Source organism: Gouania willdenowi, chromosome 1 (genome assembly GCF_900634775.1).
Source record: "Gouania willdenowi chromosome 1, fGouWil2.1, whole genome shotgun sequence".
Taxonomy (NCBI): domain Eukaryota; kingdom Metazoa; phylum Chordata; class Actinopteri; order Blenniiformes; family Gobiesocidae; genus Gouania; species Gouania willdenowi.
In genome coordinates, this window is record NC_041044.1 from 13,688,294 (window position 1) to 13,712,539 (window position 24,246).

A 24,246-nucleotide genomic window follows, 5' to 3' on the forward strand; every position below is an offset into this window, starting at 1 on the left:
CAGTCAAAAAAAAGAAAAAAAGTAATGAACAATCATTTAAATATTTTGGTGACTTTACACAAACCATCCATTGAAGGAAAAAGGTGATGTCAGCAGAGGTGAAAGTAACGGATTACATGAACTCACGTTACTGTAATTGAGTTGCTTTCATGGTTACTTTTACTTTTTTGAGTATATTTCTAAATCTGTAATTTTACTTGTAATTAAATACTTATATAATTTTTTTTTGTTTTAAAATGATCAACAGACAGTTGCAATCAGATGTAATGTAATGCACCAAAACAACATGGAATACTTTTCTCAGTTCATAAATGTATCTATAATTAGAGAATTATTTTATTTTGAGTTGAATTTGTTGGTTTTATTTTATTTTAAAAAGAATTGCACATTTTGACAATTATTATTATTTCATATATGTGGAAAATAAATTAAATTCCATTTATCTCTTACTTTTTAAGTTTAAACATGAGATGTTTGGAATCTGTAGCAGGATGTTAACCAAAAAAACCATGGAGCAGTCCTACATTGTGCATCAAAGCATTATTTGGTCAAAACCATTGGTAGGAGCTCATGCAACCGGCCTCTCACTCACACCTATTAGATAATTCCATTTATTCTCCACTCCATGTGATGATGTAACAAATGAAGACGTTTTTCTCCAACTCCTCCTTCTGTCTCCTCTCCAACCTTTTCTTAGACAGGTCTGTTTCCATTCACAGCCTGCAGTCAACCCACGACAGCCTTCTATTCACCAGCCGGAGGGGATTGACTCATCCCAGCATCCATCAGTGGCCATCCTATCTCAGGGCAACCGAGCTGTACGGCCCTCAGCTCCACCAAAAGCAATTTCCTACCAATGATTCAGGTCAAGCTTGGGTCAAGAAGACAGTGGAGACCTGCAGGAAGCACTAGGACTGGGATGGGTTCATGTGATGCCCTTTGGCTGCTGCTGATGCTGTTCACCTTCAGTTCATCTAAGGTAAGAAAACACTGGGTACCAAACACCAACTGTGACTCTAAAATTAGATGTTACAGAATAAAAGTCAATGTAAAAAAAAAAAACATGTTTTATGAATGAAAGAACAGATTTTGTGTTGCCAGATGAATCTTCTAGTCTTTGTAAGTTTCTGTTGGACCTCAAAGTACTGACAAAAAAATGGATGTCAAACTTTTTACTCTTGTCTCTTGCATTATTATTATCTTTCTTTCACACTGTGAAAGTTAACTCACACATTAGAATTCTCAGGGGACATGTTCAAAAGCCTTCTATCAGGAATGAATAAAGGAACGGATACAGTACATCCTGTATGTAAAGGAACAAAGGATCTTCAACTAGAAACAGACCTAAACACACAACTTGCAATTGCAGAGCACTTACTTTTGATTTGGACTCTGCAAAAGTGTGTATTATATATATATATATATATATATATATATATATATATATATATATATATATATATATATATACTGCACATTTTAAAAACATCTGTAGAAAACCCTGAATTTTTGAATGTCTAAAATTATACATACATATATATTATGTACAATACTATCTTTTTTGTTTTTGTTTCTTTATACATCAAACTTGGAAACCCTGTTTTGTGATTTTATTTTGTAGACTTTAAAGAGCTAAATGTTAACTCTTATTCTGATAAATGAACATCATATTTTCCCTCGTTCTAATATTAGCCAAAAGTAACTCATTTTGTCAAAATGTTACTTTATTCTGATATTTGTCTCTATCAGTTTGCCTCCACTTTCTTTTTTCTTTTTAAAACAGTGTTTTTCCTGAAAAGGCAGCGATCGCTCCATTCGAGTCAGTGACCATAAAAGCCCTGAAGGTGTTTTTTGCAGCACAGTTGTCATGTTGACTCTGTCACAGCCGTCCTTCTCCTGATGTCTGTGTTCCCCCTAAGTGCTGCTGATTGAAATATTCATGTTAGCTTAGCGTATTTGCTGAAGGGTATTTTTTGTGTCTTTTGTATCTCACACACTAGTGTAGAGAAGGAAAGGAGAATCAGCATGTTTCAGCTCATGAGAACAAAAGCCCCATCAAATATTTAGTGTTGGTTAGTTGTCGACCTATGATTGCTTCTTGTGTGAAACACAGCATAAAACACATCTTTTGCAGCTAGTTTGCAGAGAAGTGATGTTTATGTTACTTTATTACATTTAAATTATTTCCACTTTCTCCCAGTCAGCCTCAGGATATACTTTAAAGTTCTGCTGCTGGTGTATAAATCTGTGAATGGGGTTGGTCCAGAATACATCAGTGAGATGTTAGTCAGGTATGAACCCAGCAGGTCTCTCAGATCTATGGACACAGGTCAGATAGTGGAGCCCAGAGCTCACAGTATACATAGTGATGCTGCTTTTAGTTGTTATGCTGCAAAGAACTGGAAGTCAGCATCCAATGTGAACATTTTTAAATCCAAGTTAAAGGCACTCTTTTTCTCTACTGCGTATGATTGAGAGGGAGATTTTTAATCATATTATTGTTGATTTAAGGCAAGGCAAATGTATTTGTGTTGCGCATTTCATACACAAGGCAACTCAATGTGCTTTACATGATTAAAAGTGCAACAGACAACATTCAACAGCTGAAAAATCAACGAGAACATTAAAATCAGCAGTAAAAACTTTTAAAATCATCAGCAAACTCATTACATCAACAACATGACCAACAATCTCCCTCTCAATTATACACAGTAGAGAAAAAGAGTGCCTTTAACTTTGATTTAAAAATCAAATTACTGCTGATTTGAAGTGTTTTTACTGCTGATTTTAATGTTGTTATTGATTTTTAACTGTTAGTGTTGCACATTTTAATCATGTAAAGGATATTGAATGGCCTTGTGTATGAAAAGCGCCTTGCCTTGCATTAAAGATCACATGGACCTGATTATAAATATTAACCTTCTTCTGTCAAAACAGAAGCATTTCTTGTTTTCACCAAGACTCTTTATAAGTTAGCCTCTATTTTCTGAGCTAAAAAAATAATCCGTAATTCACTCAAAAAGCCTCAAACATTGTCAGTAAGTTTGCTCAAGATTCCCTTTATAGCTCAAGCTATAATGCTTGGATCATAAAAGTAAAGGAAACCCATGAAATATGGTCAGACAGGATGTAACAATAACTCAATTTATATCGACGTACCAAGAAGTGACAATAAAACAATCCTAACAGCTTCACTTAAGCAAAAGGCTGAAGGATTGTATACTATGTCTCTATATGATATTCCTGCTCTGTCTCACTTCATGGCTGTTTCCAGTTTTCACTGATGAGATTATTAGTGCAGTGTCATGATGGACGAGCACTGGGGACAGTCCGATTCACAGTCGTTCCCATGATGGAAAGAGCCTCACTGCTCACAAACCTGCCAAGCTTGGCAGCATTACTGTCAGTGTGAGAAACTCTAGAATTATGTGTAACCAGTCCAGGGATGGAAAATTACACAGCCGTCAAATATTATGCTTCACCACTCAAAGCAGTAATCATGGAAGCTTTTCATTTACAGCTGAACATTTAGTGAAAACACAAAAACACCACAAATATGCATTTGACTGGTTAATAGGAAGGAATATGGTCCTTGTGGGGGGAAAAAGCACAAGGGAAAGATGATTTAATGAAGTCAAGGGCTTTTTTGGTTCATGTACTTGCGACTGAATGATTTTTCACATTAGTGCATAGTTTATATGATCTGTAAGCAACACTTAGACTACAAACACGTGCAAACAACCACACGACAATGTCCTTAAATACTAAAATTAATCAGAACTGGTTATTAGGGAGGGCCTGAGTTATGTTCATGCTTGGGGAATTAATTATATTTTGGTCATATTAAAACAGATTCACTCGACTTCACTTTGTATATTTAGTCAGTTAAGACTGAAACTCCTGACAGAACTACCTGCAGTAAAGGACACGTGTCAAACCCAGGGTTTGCTGACCAGATCCAGTCCGTTACATCATTTTATGTGGAACCCAAAAGTTTAAGCCATAAAATCATCTCCACTTCTTTAAAGGTGCAGTCCGCAACACTCAGATCCCTCTCTCCCCCTCTCTCCCCGCTGCTCTCTTGCCCTGCCTCCAAACTTTCCAAAGTCCCTCCCACAGAGGAGCTAACAAGCTAACGTTAGTCCAACAGCAACATCACAGTAATATAGCATGTTCTGTTAAAAGCATATTACTGCAGCGCTTCTCTCTATGTGCACACACCTCAGCAGCAACAACACGTGTCACTTACAGCAGCGACACGGAGGCTGCTGCGTGCACATGAACACATGCACTACAGAGTTCTAGTGTAACAATTACAAATCAAACATAATGTAAATCAAGCAGCAGTAATTACGTTTCAAGCAGAAAAGTCATCAATTCCATCTTTTACTCCTCCAGACCATACACTGTAAAAACGACAGCACTCTAGCTCCGGGATAGGGGCGGGGACTGTGAGCAACAGCTGTCAGACAGTCCATCAAACACAATCCTGGCTCTGATTGGTTCTTTTTGCTCTGTCGCAGTGCATTCTGGCAATCTGCCAAAGGCAGCAGGAGCAGCAGGGGGGACTCAATGAGTCTGTTTTTTTCACACAAACTACTAGTTTCATGTAAAGCTGTCCTTACATAGTGACAGCTTTAGCAAATATGACAAAAAGTCACTTTTATAAGAGTTACAGACTGCACCTTTAAAGTGAACATTTCCCATAAACCACATTTCCCACAATAAAGGGAATGAAAGTATTTTTAATCTGCAAACTGATGCCATCTTGCCTGCGTCTACGGTGATTTAACAATGAATAGCTTTTTACAAATTTTATAATTGTTCCTAAGATGTCCAAGAAGGGAAAAAAAATGCTGAAAGAATGAAATGGCATAAAAGAAGGGAAAGAAAATACATGTTTGTCCCTCAAGCAGAAAACCTGGTTTGTCTTTTGTGTAATGATGCAGTAAAAGGAGGAGGACATTATTTGTCAGCATTTTGACACCAAACACATAAGCTCAATATTGCAATTTTTGCTTCCAAAAAACAAAAACAACACAAACACAAGAACAAATTGAATTCAAAGGCAACTGCATTCACAGCAGGACATGTTTACAAAAGCTACAGCACAAAATGATGCATTACAATTGTTTTTTTTACCCAAAAATGTTTCAAACTAAATTCATATAATAACTGTTCCATCTTTAATTCATGGAGCAAAGTGGGTTTCTGAACCTGATAAATTAAAATTATTTATGTTACAATAACAGCACAATAAGCCAACACTGAGTAATGAGTAATAATGAAAGTCTTACGGTGAGAACTGGCCATTTGAGGCCAATGCTGATGTGGCCCTCAGTAAAAATGAGTTTGACAGTGATGCTCTATGGAATCAGTCTTTGAGAACAAATGCAAACACAGTGTAGTATTCTGCCTGTGAGGAGATAAACCATTTTCATGATATCGTTAAAATGAATCGTAAAGAAGAAGTCATTAGTTATGATCAGTAAACATACATCTTCAAGATTAAAATATCCTTTGATGATGAACCAGGATTGTGTAAAACTTGAACCAAAATGGAATTGAAGCCCTAGGGTTGTTCTTGTTGATCTTTATTGTGTGTTTCTGATCTCTGGGGGAAACTTCTCTTGTTTATGGCTCAATTCAACTGAAACAAAGTAAACAAATCCCTTCAACAGTCTATCTATTATACATACAAACAGCATTACAGGAAATGCACTGCATGCTCATTCCCATCAGATTATCGTTGTGACAGAGCATTTGTTTATTTATGTGTTTATTTAGCAGGATCCCCATTAGCCATGCCTTTGAGCACCGCTAGTCTTACTGGGACCATACATAAAAACAATACATTAAAAATGACACACAGAGAAAAACTCTTTCACACTGCATATGTATAACATCTAAATGTAAAGAAAATACATATCTTACACTATTCTGTGTGTATATATATGTATGTGTGTGCGCACTCACGTTCACGTGTGTGTGTGTGTGTGTGTGTGTGTCTGACCATACGTGGCTAAATCTGGTGCATTTTCTATATGGATATTAATGTACACTGTTAAATAAACAAATAAGAAAACAAATAAAATATTTGACTGTGTTTACAAACATTGATACATCCCATATCAGGCTGATAAATGGTAATAGAAGGCGTAAACTTTTATGCTCAGCTTTATATTTTAGTCAACTAAAATCTTAATATTATTTAGTTGACTAAAACTAGATTAAAACTGAAATAGTCCTGAGGACAAAATTTGGACTTAAAACTACATTACATTTTAGTCAAAAGACTATTATTTAATTCGTAAAAATGGACATCGTACAGAAACAGTTTTCCAAGGTATTACTTTATTTGCTTTTAAAATATATTTGTATTCCTGTATCAAATTAGTCAATGACCGCAGTAAAGAGTTCCATGTTTTTATTGACATGTATTCTACTGTACGCTTTATATAATTAGTGTTTGGTTTAGGAAGTGAAAGCCAGCCTTCTGTTGTGTTTTATGTGTTTTAACTGATTGTTCTGATATAATGGAGTTTTTTTCTCCTAAAACTCTCCACAGTGAACATAGAAGAGCAGCATTCATTCTGTCCTCAACGTTGAGCCGTGATAGACAGAAGTATTTGTATTGTATGGACATTGAAGAGCAAGGCGTGCTGCTTTAATTGTTCTGTTCCAACTGGACTTTTATTAACTTTGTTTCTGTGGCATTCACCCATACTATTTGGCAGTAGTCAAGTTGCGAGAGAACAATAGTGTTTAATACCATGTTAGTCATTCTTCTGATGGTAAGTATTTTCTGCATCTCCTCACCACTGCCAATGCCTTGTCCAGTAGTGGATAGTGATCAAACCATAACATCAAGAATGATGCCCAGCTTATTTTCCTTTATTTTTGGATTGATAGTTCATTTATCAATAGTTTAAGCAGTGGCTCTATTTTTGTTTTGGTTATGGTAAGTTTTCAAAGACACATTTCCCAGTTACACTGAGCTTCCATTTCAAGATGACATTAAAATCAGCAGGTGTTTTTGCTGAGTCATACACTGCAGCTTCATCTGCATACAGTCACTGTTAAGTTTAGCATCTTTTAAAACAAAAGGTAAATCATGTGTAACACGAGCACTCAGAGAGCGCAAACCTCTGCCAAGTTTAGATCAGCATAACTTTTGAAAATATACTCGCTCAAAAACTTTGTCTGGATACTGTATCGACAGTACCTTCTCGATCATCTCCAAAATCAAACGTGTTCTTCCTTTTGACATTGTCTATCAACTCATCAAATTTGATTTAAATCTGTTCAGATCTTTGTCAGATATCCTGCAAACAAACATCCACATGAACAAACATTTACTCCTTGGCAGAGGGAAAATGTAATACATGAGAGGACCTAGACAGCCTCCTTGAGGGATTCCACATTTTATAGTCATGCTGTTTGAGTAATCTCCATGAAATAAGACTTTCTGAGATCTATGCATTAGATAACAGTCTATGCAGAGGGTCTAAATCCATAAAAAATGCTTTTTGAGAAGAAACCTGTGATCAATTACATCAAATACTGCTGTAAAATATTGCACCAAGGATAATTTTGTTGTCCAAGTCATTTGAGTTAAAGCTGTGCATGTAGAATGTCCCTTTCTGTAAACACGCTGAAAATTAGTTATCAGATTATTTACTGAGAATAATTCTTGTATTTGGTTGAAAATGTACTTTCTCAAAGATCTTACTTATAGTTGGTATAAAGCTTATGGAGCAGCTGCCACTAACTTCTGCTTCCTTCCAAGCCTGTAGAAAGATTGACTGTCCCAGGCTGGTGTTCATTATGTGACAGATAGGTGGTGCAATGTAATTAGCAGCCATTCAAACCACTTTATCATCCATATGATCAATTCCTGGTAATTTATCATTACATGTTAGCTTAATTCATTATTTTACAGTTTCTAGCTTTAATTCTTTGAACTCAAAATGGCATTGCTTATCTTTTTTGTAATTTTTTCTAATGTTAAAAAGGGATAGAGCATCATCCGTCCCAAGTAATTATTTTATTCATTTATATACTTAACTTCTATAAATACCTCTACAATCATTACAGTCAGGTTGTGAAGATAAATTTCATCCCATTGTACTGTTCAGTGTACCCAAAGCTTTTTCCCATCACTTTTTGCTCAGAATAATAGTTTCTTTTTCTTTTGGTTGAAATTTGTGAAATAATTCCTCCTGTCTGTCCACTACACTACCACTTTGTTGTTCCTTATCCCTCAGACACATTCTGTATAAAGTCCTTTAACTCCTTGTCAACCCATGGTGCTCTAAGATCTCTCAGTTTTTTAACAGGTACATGCTTGTCAATAATTGGCTGAAACTTTCTAAGATACGTTTCTAGTGCTCCATCTGATTCTTTCTCATTATGAATGCTGGACCACCAGATATTACTAACATCCTCCAGGAAAACTGCCTGAGAGAACTTAATAAGACCTTTTGTACAAAACTTTGAGTTTAACTGTACTTTTCCTGGTAATTGCTACTACACTGTGATCGCTACAGACTTTTGGAACTGATGCTGCCTTCATATAATGATCTTCATTTAAAAAAAAAAAAAAGATCTATACAAGATGACCCCTGTTGTGAGGATCTAATCTGGTTGTGTTACCATTTGTTCCAAACCACCTGGATCAGTTATGGTGATGAGTCAGTATTTATACATTTTTGCAATTTGAGCTTGGTGGCCTATAACAGCAAACCCAGTAAAAATGAAACCATCAAATGTTTGAAGTAATAACAGCAGCTGTCACTGTTCAATTTCACTAACAGATGCGATGATGAGAAAACAGCTTCAAAGCCTGTAACATTGTCTATTACTTTATTTATCTTTTTTTTTATTTCAATTTTTTACAACAATTTAAAATAACAACCGTCCTTGGAGTGCAGTGCATGATGCAAAATCTGGTAACTTTGAGAAATCAAGATGATTTTGGTTTGTACAATGAATTATGACAGTGTCTAGTTACAAATACAATGAACAGCAGGGATGTTAGAGAACATAAGAAGGAAACACTAATGATGGATGAATAAAAGGATGAATGGATGATGGATGGATGGATGGATGGATGGATGGATGGATGGATGGATGGATGGAGTTCATAATTGTAGGTTTGTAGGTAATTGAGGACACAAAACAAGTACAAAGCTTTCTTTGTTCTCGCATGACCAATTTCTATGCAGAGCTTGGATGCTTGGTGTCACTGTTGGCCTCATGGTGGCAGTGTTGTGCTAGTTTAGATCTAGTAAAGATCAGGACAGATCACTTCAGAGCTTTGTACATTGACTACCCTCCTGTGCTTTGGTGATCACTGCAGAGATGTGGTGATGTTCACAGAAAATAATAATAATAATATATATATATATATATATATAAGTCAAGTCAAATGTGAGTACGAGTGTGTGAATACATTATTAATCCATTAGGAGATATATGTATTTAATTATAATCTTTTTTCATACTTTATGTGTCACTTTTGCGTCATAATATATCATCCAGTTATTGTTAAAGAGGAGATTGTGCTGTTATGGTGGAGCAGGTGAATGAACAGGTGAGAGTGTGGGTGATGGTAGAGAGAGAGAGAGAGAGAGAGAGAGAGAGAGAGAGAGAGAGAGAGAGAGAGAGAGAGATAGTGGATAAATGAGGGAGCAGCTCTGGCTCAGTCACAACGCTTCACTGCCAGGCGAAAGAAGCAGCCCTGGAGACACACATCTGCAAACATCTGTATTCAGACGCATCTCCTTCAGCTCCACCTGCACCTTGGATGTTTGGACTTGATACTCCTGCACATGGAGGCATCTGGAAGGCTTGTGCACCAGGATTTATCCAATAATCTGTAACAGTCCAGAAGCTGCTGGCTGTGGAGAAATCTCTGAAGGCTTTCTGGTTGTTTTTTTGTTGTTGTTGAAGACACAAACAACCTGGAGCTTCCACACATCAATGCATTCAATCCAGGGCTTTTGGCTGCTTGTAAGATGATTGCTGTCAACAGTTTGGAGTGTGTGTGAGAGACAGTTAGAGTTTCTGTGTGTGTGTGTGTGTGGTACATGAATGAGTGTGTGTCAGGATGAGCGTCCCCATGCTGAAGATTGGTGCTGTGCTCAGTACTATGGCTATGGTCACTAACTGGATGTCCCAGACTCTGCCCTCACTGGTTGGACTCAATGGAACCATCATCTCCTCTGAGGGCACACATGAACGCATTGTCAGTGTATGTATACACACACACACACACACACACACACACACACACACACACACACACACACACACACACACACACACACACACACACACGCACACACACACGCACACACACACAAATGTGACAAACTGCACATTAGGCAAGGCAAGGCAAATATATTTGTAGAGTGCATTTCATACACAAGGCAACTCAATGTGCTTAACATGATCAAAAAGTGCAACAGAAAACATTCAACAGCTTAAAATCAATAAAAACAGCAACAACAACAAAAAATTCTAAATAATCTGTGAAAACGTTTATAATCATCAATAAACACAATATATCAACAACAACATGACCAATAATCTCCCTTTCAATCATACGCAGTAGAGAAATACTTTAACTTTGATTTAAAAATGTTCACATTAGATGCTGACTTCACCTCTGCTGGCAGTTTGTTCCACTTCTTTGCAGCATAACAACTAAAAGCAGCATCACCATGTTTACTGTGAACTCTGGGCTCCACTATCTGACCTGTGTCCATAGATCTGAGAGACCTGCTGGGTTCATACCTGACTAACATCTCACTGATGGATTCTGGACCAAACCCATTCACAGATTTATACATGATGTGAGGACTGGGTGCACACGGCGGCTGATGCGCGTGTGTGTGTATGAGACTTCGCCCACTTTTGATAGATGGACAGGTAGCGAGGCACACACACACAAGTGGGTGTATGCGCGTGCGTGTGTGTGCCGGCCTGTTCTTTCTGGGTGGTACCACAACCACACAGAGGAAATATTTTAGAACAGCACCATAACACCTACAATACACAGCATTAACCATAATAACACACATACGCACGCACGCACGCACGCACACACACACACACACACACATAATCACCCCTGCACTAAGAAATGTTAAATGCTAAATAAATAGTTAAATTTCTTAGCAGATTCTTCCTAACCGCCACATTGGTGCACACTTGCATTCATTTATCATGCCCATGTCCCATAGAATTAAACAAGGGAAATCGCACACGCTATTTTACTTTGCTCCCTCAAATACAGTATACCCCTTTATAACACTACAGAGTAGTACAGTATGTACACCTCTTTGTACATCCAACCTTCAAACACAGACTTATTTGGCCATAATTTAAAACTCTATTTAAACTCCCACATGAATACATAATTGTAACGGACACTGTACTAGTATTTAGAAATAAACTTATTCTATTAGTGCAGAAATCACATCAAAGAATGTACAGCAAGAAAACAAATAAGATCTGAAAAGCAGGTCAAAGCACAACTACAAACCATATTTTCTTTTTAATGAGTCATGAAGCACAATATGCATGAGTGCTACCTACTGACACACACACACACACGCACACACACGCACACACACGGGATTGCTCTGGTGGTATTTCTCCTGGGGAAAGCTGACTCACCCGTGGGACAGCTGACGATTAGTTGTCCTGGCAACACCCAGCATCTTGAAGCTGCTGTACTAGATATGGGGGTCCTGACCCCTCTTGTGCATTTGCACGTTGTGTGTATGTATGTGTGAGTGAGGTTGGGGGGTTCAGGCTTTGTAGCTTTAGAGGCTCCTCACATCTGCTGTGTCGTGGTACATTGCAAGTTCAGCAAGGTGCAACTAAACAGATGCAAACACAAACAGCCTTGTCTACACACACACACACACACTGATAATGTCTTTGGCTGAAGGATAAGCATCATGCAGAATGTTTGTGTGTGTTCGTGCACATTCATTGACACAGTGTTATTTTACGCTGGCACACGTTGCTAAAAGTTATGGCCTGTGCATTAGACCTGCCAGATCTGATTTATCACAGCTTTTATAAGGGCACATGGCGCGCTGACTGCCACCCTTAAATTAACCAAAATATTACACAGAAGCATCTAGTACTTTAGACTTAGTACTAAAAAAGCTTTTTGCTCCTGTCCTCAAGTGCATTTTACAACACTGAAAATGTGACTCTACCTACCGGTACCTGTAAAAACATGTGTAACAATCTTTACATTTCGTTCAAGCACATCTTGAATATAAACAAAGCTTTATTTGAAATCCCTCCTGTGCAGCAGCATGATGTCAATGAGGTCACCTTACCAAGATGGCAGTTTTCTAGTATATTGTTTTCCTAACACAGTCAGGAGTGGAAACATGTTGACTGTCTTTATTTGCACTCAGTGATTAGAATTGAAATGATGGATTAGTCAGGCTGTAAACATAGCTTCTAATAAGAGCCGTACCCATTGGGAGCAGAACATCACATTACATATCTTGCCTGAGTGGCAGCATCAAAGTTAAAATTCAATGGGGGGAGGGCATTAAGAAAACTGTGGGGGGCACACATTTTTGTTTGTTCCTGGAGTTATTCTATATTGTGGTGCACCTGAGAGGATGATCTCTCATTCAGAGTAGAGTGGGTGTGTTGGTGACGTGTGTGTGTGTGTGTGTGTGTGTGTGTGTGTGTGTGTGTGTGTGTGTGTGTGTGTGTGTGTGTGTGTGTGTGTGTGTGTGTGTGTGTGTGTGGAGGGGGAGGGGGGGGGGGGGATATTGACAGGTGTATTGACATATTGGTCATCCTGATATTTGAACATGTCTATTGAGGTCGCACAAGCCGGCATGGTCGCAATGTTTGCCGCTACCATCAAGTTACTAGAGTTTTGGCAAAATGACCCAGAGACGAGGTTTCAGCACGTCGAAGCCAAGTTCCAGCTCAGAGGCATCACTGCAGACGACACAAAATATTACCACATCGTTGCGGCGTTGGATTCATCCACCACCCGCCGAGTGATGAGATTGCTGCAAGATCCACCGGTGCACAGCAAATACACCGCTCTCAAACATCTGTTCCAGCTGTCCGACAAAGAGCGAATCGCCTGCTGTCACTCAACGGGTAGGGAGACAGTAAACCCACAGAGCTGATGCAAAAATATGCTCACGCTGCTGGGATCAGGCGACACCTCATTCCGCTTCATCCGGCTGTTTCTATGCCAGCTCCTGCCGCACGTACGCACGGCTATGGCCACTTTTACGCTGGCCACTTCGCCTCTGGTGCCGGCTAAGACCGATCGGATTCTGCTTGCATCACAGCCGTACGGAGTGCATGCCCTGTGGCCAGCGCAGCCTCAACACCAGCCGGAGGAGGATGCATCGGCTGCCATCGTAGCGATGAGGGACCGACGCATGGATGACTGCTTTTTCCACCGGATTTTTGGAAGCAGAGCCAAGCTCTTTACGCTGCCCTGCTCCTTCTCAGCCACAAAAACAAAGTTAGCTTGTTAATATACCTCTGACAAAGAGGTCGCTACAGACACGGGCATCAGCAGACTCTGCTCCTCCGGACTGCAGATGTAGCTTTAAAATCTACTCTTTACGGCGTTGTTCTGTGAACTTTTGACATTTCTCACCTTTGTGAACGACAATCTTTGGTACTCAATCAAATCTTTTTTCCTTTTCTCGGTTAGAACGATTGGAGCAGCCGTAAACTACACAAAACATTTTGGTTATTTTAGACGGCAGATTCTCAAGCTACTTCACCCTTCATCTGAATTTTGCGCTCTTGCGATGCAGCAATGTGACGTTTCGTGAAATTCAACCTGCTTCCAGTGATGTATATTATGGCATAGTTTTTATCCAACCATATTTCAGCTAGCTTGTTTTGTTGTCAGGGTCTGTGAAATCTAAGGCCTTCAGAATCAAGAGAGCAGGCTCCTGTGCGCTGTCAGTGAATGGACACAGTCAGATGCAATAGCAAAAAAAAGGTAGTGGGAAGAGTGAGGTGGAAGGGGGGCACGGCTCGCGAATGCCCCCTCATGAGGCCGACACTGGCAGCATCCATTCTTTTAGGTGAACTAAGCTGCTAAACATGATTTTTTAGTCTTCCGTTGACTGCAGAGAACACTTCTCCCAGCTCTGAGCTCCTTCTCTGTCTCTGTTTGCTCGTATAGATTTTTATCTCCTTCCCTTGTGTGAAATGAGCCTTTAGGTGCAATATGTCCTACTCTGTTTAATTACACTGAACGGCCGGAACAACTGCTGTGTGGCTTTTCATCCAATTCATGTCTTGCTACTTTAACCCTTCTCACTTATCTTCACAGTGAACTTTATTGTAATTGTGACTTCAAGGTTACTGCAGTGGACCCAGCTGATTGATTTATCACATGTTTCCCTCCAGGTCTCCATGCTCCCCGTCCAACATTTCATTTCATTTCATTTTTTTAATTTGGTCCAGACATGTAACACAATGCACATACACATGATGTGTACTCATGCAAAGGAAAAATACATTAAATAAAAGCGAATAAAAGGTGGTGGATACTCCTATATCTAATATAACATGTCTGAAAAGGGTTTTGCTACAGTCTTGCTTTTTGCAGAGCAGCTTCTCAGTAAGAGACACTGCTGGATGAAAACTCAGATCCCTGTTACATTTCCCTAGATGTTGGTATTAAATAGATCAAATAATGTGTAAACCACATGTTTGTGAAGTGTTGTGTTTAGCTAGAGTCTTATTTCTTGGTTGTCTTCAAGGAGTTTTCACTTCTTCTGCAGCATTCCCTAATTACTCCAGAAAATATGAGGTGAAAATGATTTTTACATACAAAATATTTTGTACCGCTAATAAGTAAAATGTTTCATTTTTAATGCAGTTGCCTTAACAAAACACCTCATTCATCACTTGCTTTTTTCTTAGTGACTAACATTCAACAATAATGACACATACACTGCCCTAACATTTGAACCTTCTAATGTTTGCACCGTTTTGACACCCTTGTTGTCAAATCAGGGCCCTTATATGATCTGTGTTTGCAAATGTAAAACTATCTAGAGATTTCCCAATCTCTATAGATATGTTGGTAGGACCTGCTTCCATTCCACTCTCCATTATCAAGGCCCATTCTCATCCCACTTTTATTTTTCTCTTTTATCAGCACCTCAAAGTATTCCTTGCAGTGACTGAGCTCACTATGCTCATTAACCAATGCATTTCCATCTCTGGTTTACACTCTTACCTGCTGCACATCAATTCTAGTTTTTTCTGTCTGTCTCCTTCCTTACTGCCCAGCTTCTGAAACAGCTCACCAGACGCCCCTGTGTGTGCCTCTATTAGTGCCCTCTTTGCCATATAGACATAGCTGCTTGGTATTCTTGGTCTGTCTTCTTTTTCCCCTAGGTTGTTCTGCTTTATTTTAGCTGACTTCTTTCTTCACCAATCCTCATTTTCTGCCTAGAAGAAACATACCTTCCTGACATTTTTCTTACCAACTAAGTTGTACTCACTTAGTCATCTGGTTATACCTCTCCGCCTCCCAGGGTTTTTTTGCAACACCATCCAACACCCCTTGCAACACAGTTCCTACCTACATTTACAACACTTAATCTTTGGCTTTATCTTCCTCTGTCTCATTTTAGATGCTTTCTTTGGTCATTCTCTGTCCACACTCTCCACTCACACCCCCTAACAGTCTTTTATCTCTTTCAGGTTATTTTGTAAAGGTTACATGTGCGCATTTTCTTTTACTCTTACAAGCCACTGTACGGTTCTTTTTTTTCTCCTTGAAATTCTTATCCATCTCTACCATTCTGTCTTTATGGCCAAACTTACACAACACCTCCTTATCTTCTCTGTTCCCATCATCATCATGCTTGTTCAGGTCTATCCTATAATCAAACTCACATCTGCTGGCAAATTTAAACTTCATCCAACATATACTCTGAGGGGCGAATTCACTAAAGGTTTAGCGCTATTAAAACATGTGCATACGTCACTCCACGCGCTAATAAAGGGTACAAATTCTAGGGAATCAGGACTGCGCGTGTTCTGCGCATCACAATGCACCCACAATCTATTTAGCGTGTTTCCCTCTGATGAATAAGTAATGTAGGCAAATGGGAGGAGGAAATGCAAATAAAGTAATGCTTTAATAAAGGAAATTATGCTTGTCAATGTTTTATCATTTTTTGGCCCGTGGTATCGAAAATGATGTTGAGTATCGAGTCCCCCCCACCCCCCGGAATATCGGTATTGAGTATGAAATTCTAGTATCGTGACAACCCTAGCGTGTGGTGACAGCGCTGCTCAGGAGCTCAGACCTGCTGGATGATGTTTTCCATGGACTGATGAGATCAAAGTTACAGGACAACCTGACAGAACAGCAACATTCAATTAGGGGGGAGTGGGGGAATTACATTAGGTTTTAAACTTTATTAAACAGCATTTTTATTTGTTTATTTTGTGCAGCAGACAGAGACGCCCACCTACCTCTAATTTCACTTCCCTAAATGTAATTTTGTGCATCTGTGCACTCACCTCTCCACATTGAACAAGCAAAATGTTCTTTGAAATAGGGCAGTCTCAACCATATCTATACGCGCACTTATTTGCGCTGCAATGTTAGTGAATTCTCCACAGCAGGGGAGGAAACAGCGCCATCAAAAGATTTAGGGATGCACCTGGTTTACCACCCTTTATTTCAGATCTTAATAAATCCACCCCTGAATGTACTGCTATCTTACATGCTGCATACCTCCACAACACTGTTCACATACTGTTCCATAGAGATGACCTTGAATCAATGTCTCTTTCTGTACACCATGGTCAAACTGTTTTAATTCACCTCCTTACTTTCAGCTTAAGCATTTTTCCCATCAGGTGTCTTGCCCACACAGTGTAGGCTTATCTATTTTTCCATCTCTCCATAACACTAGCCAGCACTCTTCCTTTAGCAGATATTGACCCTACATTTTATATTTCTACTTTCACCTCATCAGTCTTGTCTTTTGTTTTCTCGAGAAGCCTCTGAGCACACACCCCTTCTCTGCTCATGTGTGTACTTTTCCAGTGGAATCATTGTGTCCCATGGTGCTTTTTTCTTACCTGATTGTTAACTAGCTAACTAGCTTGACTACTCAAACTGTCCAATTTGATTAACATCAACTTATTTGTTAGCTTTTGGTAAAACTTTTGCCCATAGTGCCTTCCGGGCTCGGACCAGTACAAAGACATACTAAGCAACTATGGCAACTTCTGGCAAAAGTGAAAATGATTATGGAATACATACAATGATGCACATGAATTGTTTTTCTATGTTATGCTTTTAGGTAACTAGATTGTAGAAAGTAATCATCTTAATGCATTTAGCCTCATGACCTTCTATACGCACACATGTTGTTTGGTGATACAGGGCACCAAAGCTAAGCTAACACGAGTTAGAGAACAAACAGGACAGGTTTTAAGTTTATTATAGTCAGTCACCCTGACATCACAGCATGGCAGACAGCCAAAAGTATACACAAAAATATTTCTTTCATCCTTTTGGATACATCAAATAAACTAATACTTAAAGTTTTGGATCATTGCAGTAAAGCAGAACTTCTTTGAAAATGCCACAAATTGCCTGGGAAAGCTGTTTTATACTCCATACTCCTCCAAAACTAGAGCCCCAGTTAGACTACAGAAGAAGAAGGAGATTTGTGGGCAGTCTGTGACTCCCTGGCAGACAAAACAGCAGAAGTGGTGATTAAGCTGGCAGCGGGTGGAGACTCCACCTCTGCTTCCATCTTTCCTAGTGTGAGATGTTAAAGATGTCACAGCTGGCCTATTTCTGAATGTAAGTGATACGAAGGGTTTTTTTTTTCTTCTTTTTTGTAAAGATTTTCCTGTGCAAGTAGACACAGCAAGCTTTGCTGAAACTACACGTGTGTTTTGTTTCTTCTAACAACTACTGTAAGAATCTCATTATCTGTCAAGCTGAAACGTCCAAAAACTTCACTACAGCAATGTTCTTACTTACATTAAAGACATTTATGAAAACATTGTTTTACAAATTGAGAGCTATTAAATCCTGACAGTTGCACCCAGACTTGAATTATGCTAATATGCAAATTTTTAATTTTGCCACATTCTGTATTAATTTTTACTTTTTGAAATGACTCAAATCATTTCCCTGTTACAATGAATTGAATTGAAGTGTTTCTTTCGAATATGCAAACAAAATAATAAAAATGAGGGGAAAAAAGCAAAATGTTTGAACAGAAGAATATATATTCTAAAAGGAGTGATAAGAAGTACAACTTAACTCCCACTTTTTTTCCTCAACTAATGAATTACAATGGCAATTTTGCTTGTAACTAAATGCGCATAAACATTCGTCATGGTTATGATAAGAGAGCGTTTAGCTGCAGCTGAGGAAAATCCAATGCTGAAGAAAAAGATTTATGGAAACTTTTCAGAACCGACTGAAGGCTTCATGAAGTTTATGATATTTGCATGGCAGAAGTGCGTTGGAGGAATTTTATGCGACCTATTCTACATAGTATATATTATCTATTTCTACATGACAGGTTATTGAAAGTACGTAAATCCCCCAATAATTTAATGAAACAACTTACTGTTTGTCTTCTTTGGACTTTCTCAATTATGGAAAAAATGTTTTTATTTGGAATCTTTAACCACTTAATTTACTGAGAGTTCATAAATTATTTACTTTAATCTGTTCAAATAGTCTTCTAAATCTTCAGAGGTTGAAGTAGGTAAATGTAAGGCTAAAACATATCAATCAATCAATCAATCAATCAATCTTTTATTTGTATAGCGCCAAATCATAACCAATGGTATCTCAAGACACTTTACAGTAGAGCAGTCTTAAGGACGGACTCTTCATTTTATGGATACACACATATGCATATATACGTATATACACATACATATGTATCCCACACCCAACATGAATTCATCATGTAAAGGCATTAGACTCAAGAGTGGATGTTTTTTTTTCCAAGAAAACAAATTGAAAGGGTCCACATGCACGTGCACACACACTTTGGTCAAATATAAAGGATAAAAGGATAAAGAACACCGGCAGCAGAAGTTTCAATCAAAGTCCATTTAATTCAATATATCCAAACATAAAAATCTACTAAGTGAAAATCAAAAGAACAGAATCACTTACAACTAAAAAAAAAACTAGGAGGGGTTCATATTACATATAATGCACTTGCATTCATTCTTGTGTACAATCTTTTAAATAGTGCAGGGAAGGCAATGAGAAGATGAGGCACACCTGGGTGAAAACAGAAAAGAGAAGGAAATAGGCATTTTTACTCAACACACACACACACACACACACACACACACACACACACACACACACACACACACACACACACACACACACACACACACACACACACACACACACACACACACACACACAAGACAGGGAGTGTAGCAGACCAATAGGAATCTAAAGACCAACAGGTTGTAAAAATAAACAAAACAGATCACCAGCAAGAAAATAACTAAATCATGACATGGTTTTCAATCAACATTAAATCCTAGTGGACTACTATACAATCAAATATTTATTATGACAAGTAAACCATAAAATAACACACACTAGCCCTGACATTCCTTTTGATCTTATTTCATTTTAATCTGTGGTTGCGTCTGTTTTCTATTATTCCTGCAGTGAATTCATTAACACTGTGTGCCTCCCTGTGTGCAGGGCTTGTACCCAGGCTCAGAGGAGGGCTGGCAGGTGTACAGCACTGCCTCGGACCCCGACGGCAGGTGTGTGTGCACTGTGGTTGCTCCGGCACGAAACCTATGCAAGCGAGACCCTCGGAGTCTGCAACTACGCCTGCTGACTGAACAGGTGCGTGTCTGTGTGTGTTTGTGTGGGATTTAGACTCCTGTGTGACTTCTTGCATTATCATTCTCAAGGTGGTGAGCATTGCAATGCAGTGCAGAGGGGAAGGCATCACACCGGAAAGAAATATTCAGAAATGTCTCTTTGTTTTGACACTTGAACACGCACGCACGCACACACACACACACATTTCACTGACAGATGCATACCTGATACTTCAGTAGCTCTATCCTCTACAGACGACCAGATGTTCGTTCAATGTGCCAAAAGACAAAGCTCTGTACACAGGCACATCACAAGTAAATAGGTGGCAGGACAATAGTAGACTAATTGAATAAAAAGCAAGGTCAATACATCCATAAGTATATGTTGCATTTTTTGTAAAAGCAAGAAGATCTTTGGTTTGTGAGCTACATATCCAAGAAAATGTAAAAAGTGAAGGTGGTTTTCTCTGTATGGACGGATTAAACAGAATAACTCATTGTAAATATTAAGTTGATTGTAGTAATCAAAATGACTAAATAAGGTTTTATTTGTTGTGTTTTACTGTTGACTTTGACCCTTGCTGACAGATGATTGGCTCAGAAGTCTCAGATTATTAGTGACTAAAACAACAGACTTGGGTCTGGGTGATATAAACCAAAATTCAAATCTCAATATTTTTCTGAAAATGGCGATATACATAATAAACCACAGAAATATTATTCTGGGTCAAAGTCACAGGTGTAAATAACCACACTGGCCTTTCTATTAAAATCCTCCTGCAAAGTAATAACATGTGCCACTATTTCTCTTACAAAGGACGCATGTGAGAATAACTTCTGTTGTGTGAGACCTCGTTTATTAACCGTTGCGTAGGATAGTCATAGGGGTGATAGATCACCTTTATTGTGGTCACATATGTAGAGCTCCATGCATGAAATTATTTCTCTGCATTTAACCCCTCCCTGAGGAGCAATGGGCTGCCACAGCATAGCGCCCAGGGAGCAGTTAGGTTTAAGGGACTTGCTTAACATCCCACAGTGATGGCCCAGGTGAGATTTGTTTGACGCCCAGTGACCCTCCGATTACAAGCTCGCTTCCTTAACCACTAGGCCACCACTGCCAGACCCGTTTTAAAAATGAGCGTGGGACCAAAATCTGAAAATGTGTTGTGCTAAAATAACTTCTGATTCATAAAACAAGGATGAGAAGACCTGCATGCACTTTTCACTTTCAAATTACAGCCCAGCTAGGAGTTTGCGCAGGTGAATTAACTTCATATCCCGCCCTCGACACACCCACATTCTATGTACAAATGGTAAATGCAAAGGAGCTCATGAATGAATATCAACACAAGCCTGTTGACCAACAGACAAGGGATTTCTGAATGGGTAAAAGAGTATTTGTATGGTGGTAACAGTAGTGGCATCACGAATACATGAAAACAAGTTATTTACAGCATTCGTCACTGCTGTAAACAGTTTGAAATGTGGCCGAGGTGAAGGAAAAGCAGTTTGAGAGACGTGGCACTGTCAGAGCGTGTCTGCTACAGGATACACCTGAGCTCACATCGCGTCACACCTTCACAAAACTTGTCATTTTGGAAGTTGTGGGCCTACAATACAGAGCACACACGAGTGGGGGCACAGCTCACCTCTTCCTGTGCGCTGTGCGTCAAACAGCTTTCCACACTGCAGTCAGTTGCAGATTCGACAGCTATTTATTCTGATATGTGAGGACATTAAATGTATGAGATGACTCTCATTTCTCACGGCTCCAAAACTTTTGTGAAATGAATGAGACCCCTGATCTGGGTTAGAGTTCTTAGGCCACACTCAATAATCTGAGCCTTGTCAAAGCACAACTGCCCCCTTCCCTTACCCCCACTAGCCTGCATGGCTGACAAACCATCCAAACTAAATAACTTAACAGTTGTGCTTTTTCTTGCTAACCAGCTTATCATATCTGTGTCCGTCGTCAGGTTGCCTATGCACTTTTAAGAGTGAGTGAGAGAGGGTGGGGTGATTGTGCACTTAGGAAGAGAGTGAGGTGGGGCAGAGCATAGTGTGTGTGAGACTGACAGGGGAGGAGGAGCAAAAGTACCATCCATCCATCCATCCATCCATCTTCAAACCCGCTAATTCCCGTTTATCAGGGTTGCGGGGGTCTGCCGGTGCCAATTTCCGGCTCTCATTGGGCGCTGGGCGGGGGTACACCCTGGACAGGGCGCCAGTCCATCGCAGGGCGAGCAAAAGTACCAACTATTATTATTATTATATTATACTGATATACAGTATCTTAAATCTTGAGCTCTAAATGGACTCTAATCGGTTACTAAAATAATTAGCTTATTTAATGTATTTCACACTTTACACAACACTTAATTGCTTCAGAAAATGTGTGAAAAACACTGATAGTTTTAATGATCAAATATTCGTGTATTTGTCCTTTTGTGTGTCTGACAGTGGGCGTGCACTGTAGCTGTTCCCACACAATGTTCTTGAAGCGCTTAGGGATGCTTCCATCTTGAAAATTTGACGTCATTTGGAGCCAGAATCTGCGCAGTAGGGTCCGGCTGGAATAGCCCTGGTAACACGCCCCACCCTTTTAGCATACTGCCCTGATGACTTGCGCAGCCCAGCTACGCCTAGAACATAAGTATCTTTCTACCAAAGGGTTGTTCAGATCATAGAGGTTAGTACAAAACCACAATATATTTCAACTCAAATATCTAGTTAAATTGCGTCTCGGCTACGCAAGATCTGCGGCTGTCAATCATCGTCAAATACGACGTAAAATCCTGTTTTTCAATCTCAAATAACTTATTTAAAACAAACTTCACAGAAAAATGAGCACTTGAACACATTGCAAGGTGATAATAACTAATGATCACAGCAGAGTTTAGGTTTGAAAAAAAATTATGTGGGGAGTATTTTCAATTTACAGTTTGACCCACATCCCATTCGTTATCATTGAGGTGGCGGGGTTTATGACCCATACTGCAGCCAGTCAGCAGGTGGAGCTCTATAAATGAAAGCTTCACTTCCCCGGGAGCTTGTCCCATCACTGGGGGGAATGAAAAGCAATGACGCTGCTCCCCTTAAGCGGGGTACACAGATAAAGATAATCTGTTTTTGTCCCGATCTTCCACCTTCTCAACTCAGGATGACAAATGACAGATTATTTTATGTCTTAAAAGATTATTCGATAACATTATCCTGGGGTCTGTGGTGTGTTTAGTGAATTTGTCCTGATAGTCTGCTCTGAGACGGGTCTGGGCCGGAAATCCTAAATATCAAACCTATTCCATATTTACGACTAAATGTGTGCAGGGAAAGCCGACAACTCCCGAATCATGAGCAGTAGAACAGAATGTAGCCAATCAAGAAGTGAGCTGACTGAGAAACACGTAATGCCGTGTTCCAGACAACTTGGAACTCAGCATTTCTGAGTTCCAAGGAATGCTGCAACACAACATTCCTGTGTTGCAGCATTCCTGCAACACAGGAATTTCAATTCATATGCACATTGACATAATCAAACATGGCTGACAAATATAATATTAGATTTATTTTCCCAACTTTGGGTGGTGTTCCAAGTCACTTTTTCAAGTAGGTAATTGGAAAACCCCAAATACCGAGTGGCTTGGAAGGCAACATAAGTTCATGTTGTTAGATTTTGCTTGATCTTTCAGGATTTCTGGCTTGGTGGAACATCAGTAGTGGGACAGAATGGTTATGTGTGTGGTGTGCTGCATTGATATTACGGGAGCAAACCCGTAATCAAACATGAAAGTTATGTGGTCTGTTTTTGTTTTTTTGTCTTTTATTGTTCTTAGTTCTGGATAAACTCAACTCATACTATGGAGGTAGCTTAATAAAGACACAAATCTAACTCCAAACATACTGGCTTCCGATAACATAACTAAGCATTAATTCAGTGGCTCACAAAGTCACTCCAGCCTTAATGCGCATGGATTCCTTATTCACAAACAAACGAGAAACAGGCAGCGTACCCGTTCTTCCTTGTGACGTTTGGATGTGGCGCTGTACCCAGCGTCATGACCTAGACGGACATTGTCCTGGCTCGTTTGTAGCGTGTATTGCGAGCGATTGCTTTCATTAAATGCCTTTTTTTGTTGCCCTTAATTATGCAATAATTACCATTCTCAATTTAACAAAGACATAAATGCTGCAAAGGTAATGCACAATGTTTTTACAAGCATGCAAATCAGGATCCATAAATAATAGTAATCTAAACTTGAATCTTCTTTCTTCATATTTATTAGTCAAATCATGTAAAGTCAAAGTTTTCCAAAAGCGAGTCCACACAGTCCAAAGTCTCTACTG

At 39.2% G+C, this 24,246-nt stretch overlaps 1 protein-coding gene across 1 annotated transcript in view; it reads left to right on the top strand.

Annotated features, from left to right (window-relative positions):
* The first annotated feature begins 9,728 nt into the window (after positions 1-9,728).
* LOC114462053 (noelin-2-like) overlaps positions 9,729-24,246 on the top strand; it is a 70,082-nt gene continuing 55,564 nt past the window's right edge. Inside the window, exons 1-2 of the mRNA XM_028444641.1 lie at positions 9,729-10,255; positions 19,772-19,921. Coding sequence (XP_028300442.1) covers positions 10,112-10,255; positions 19,772-19,921 — 294 coding nt within the window. The 5' untranslated portion in view covers positions 9,729-10,111. The remainder of the gene's footprint in view (positions 10,256-19,771; positions 19,922-24,246) is intronic.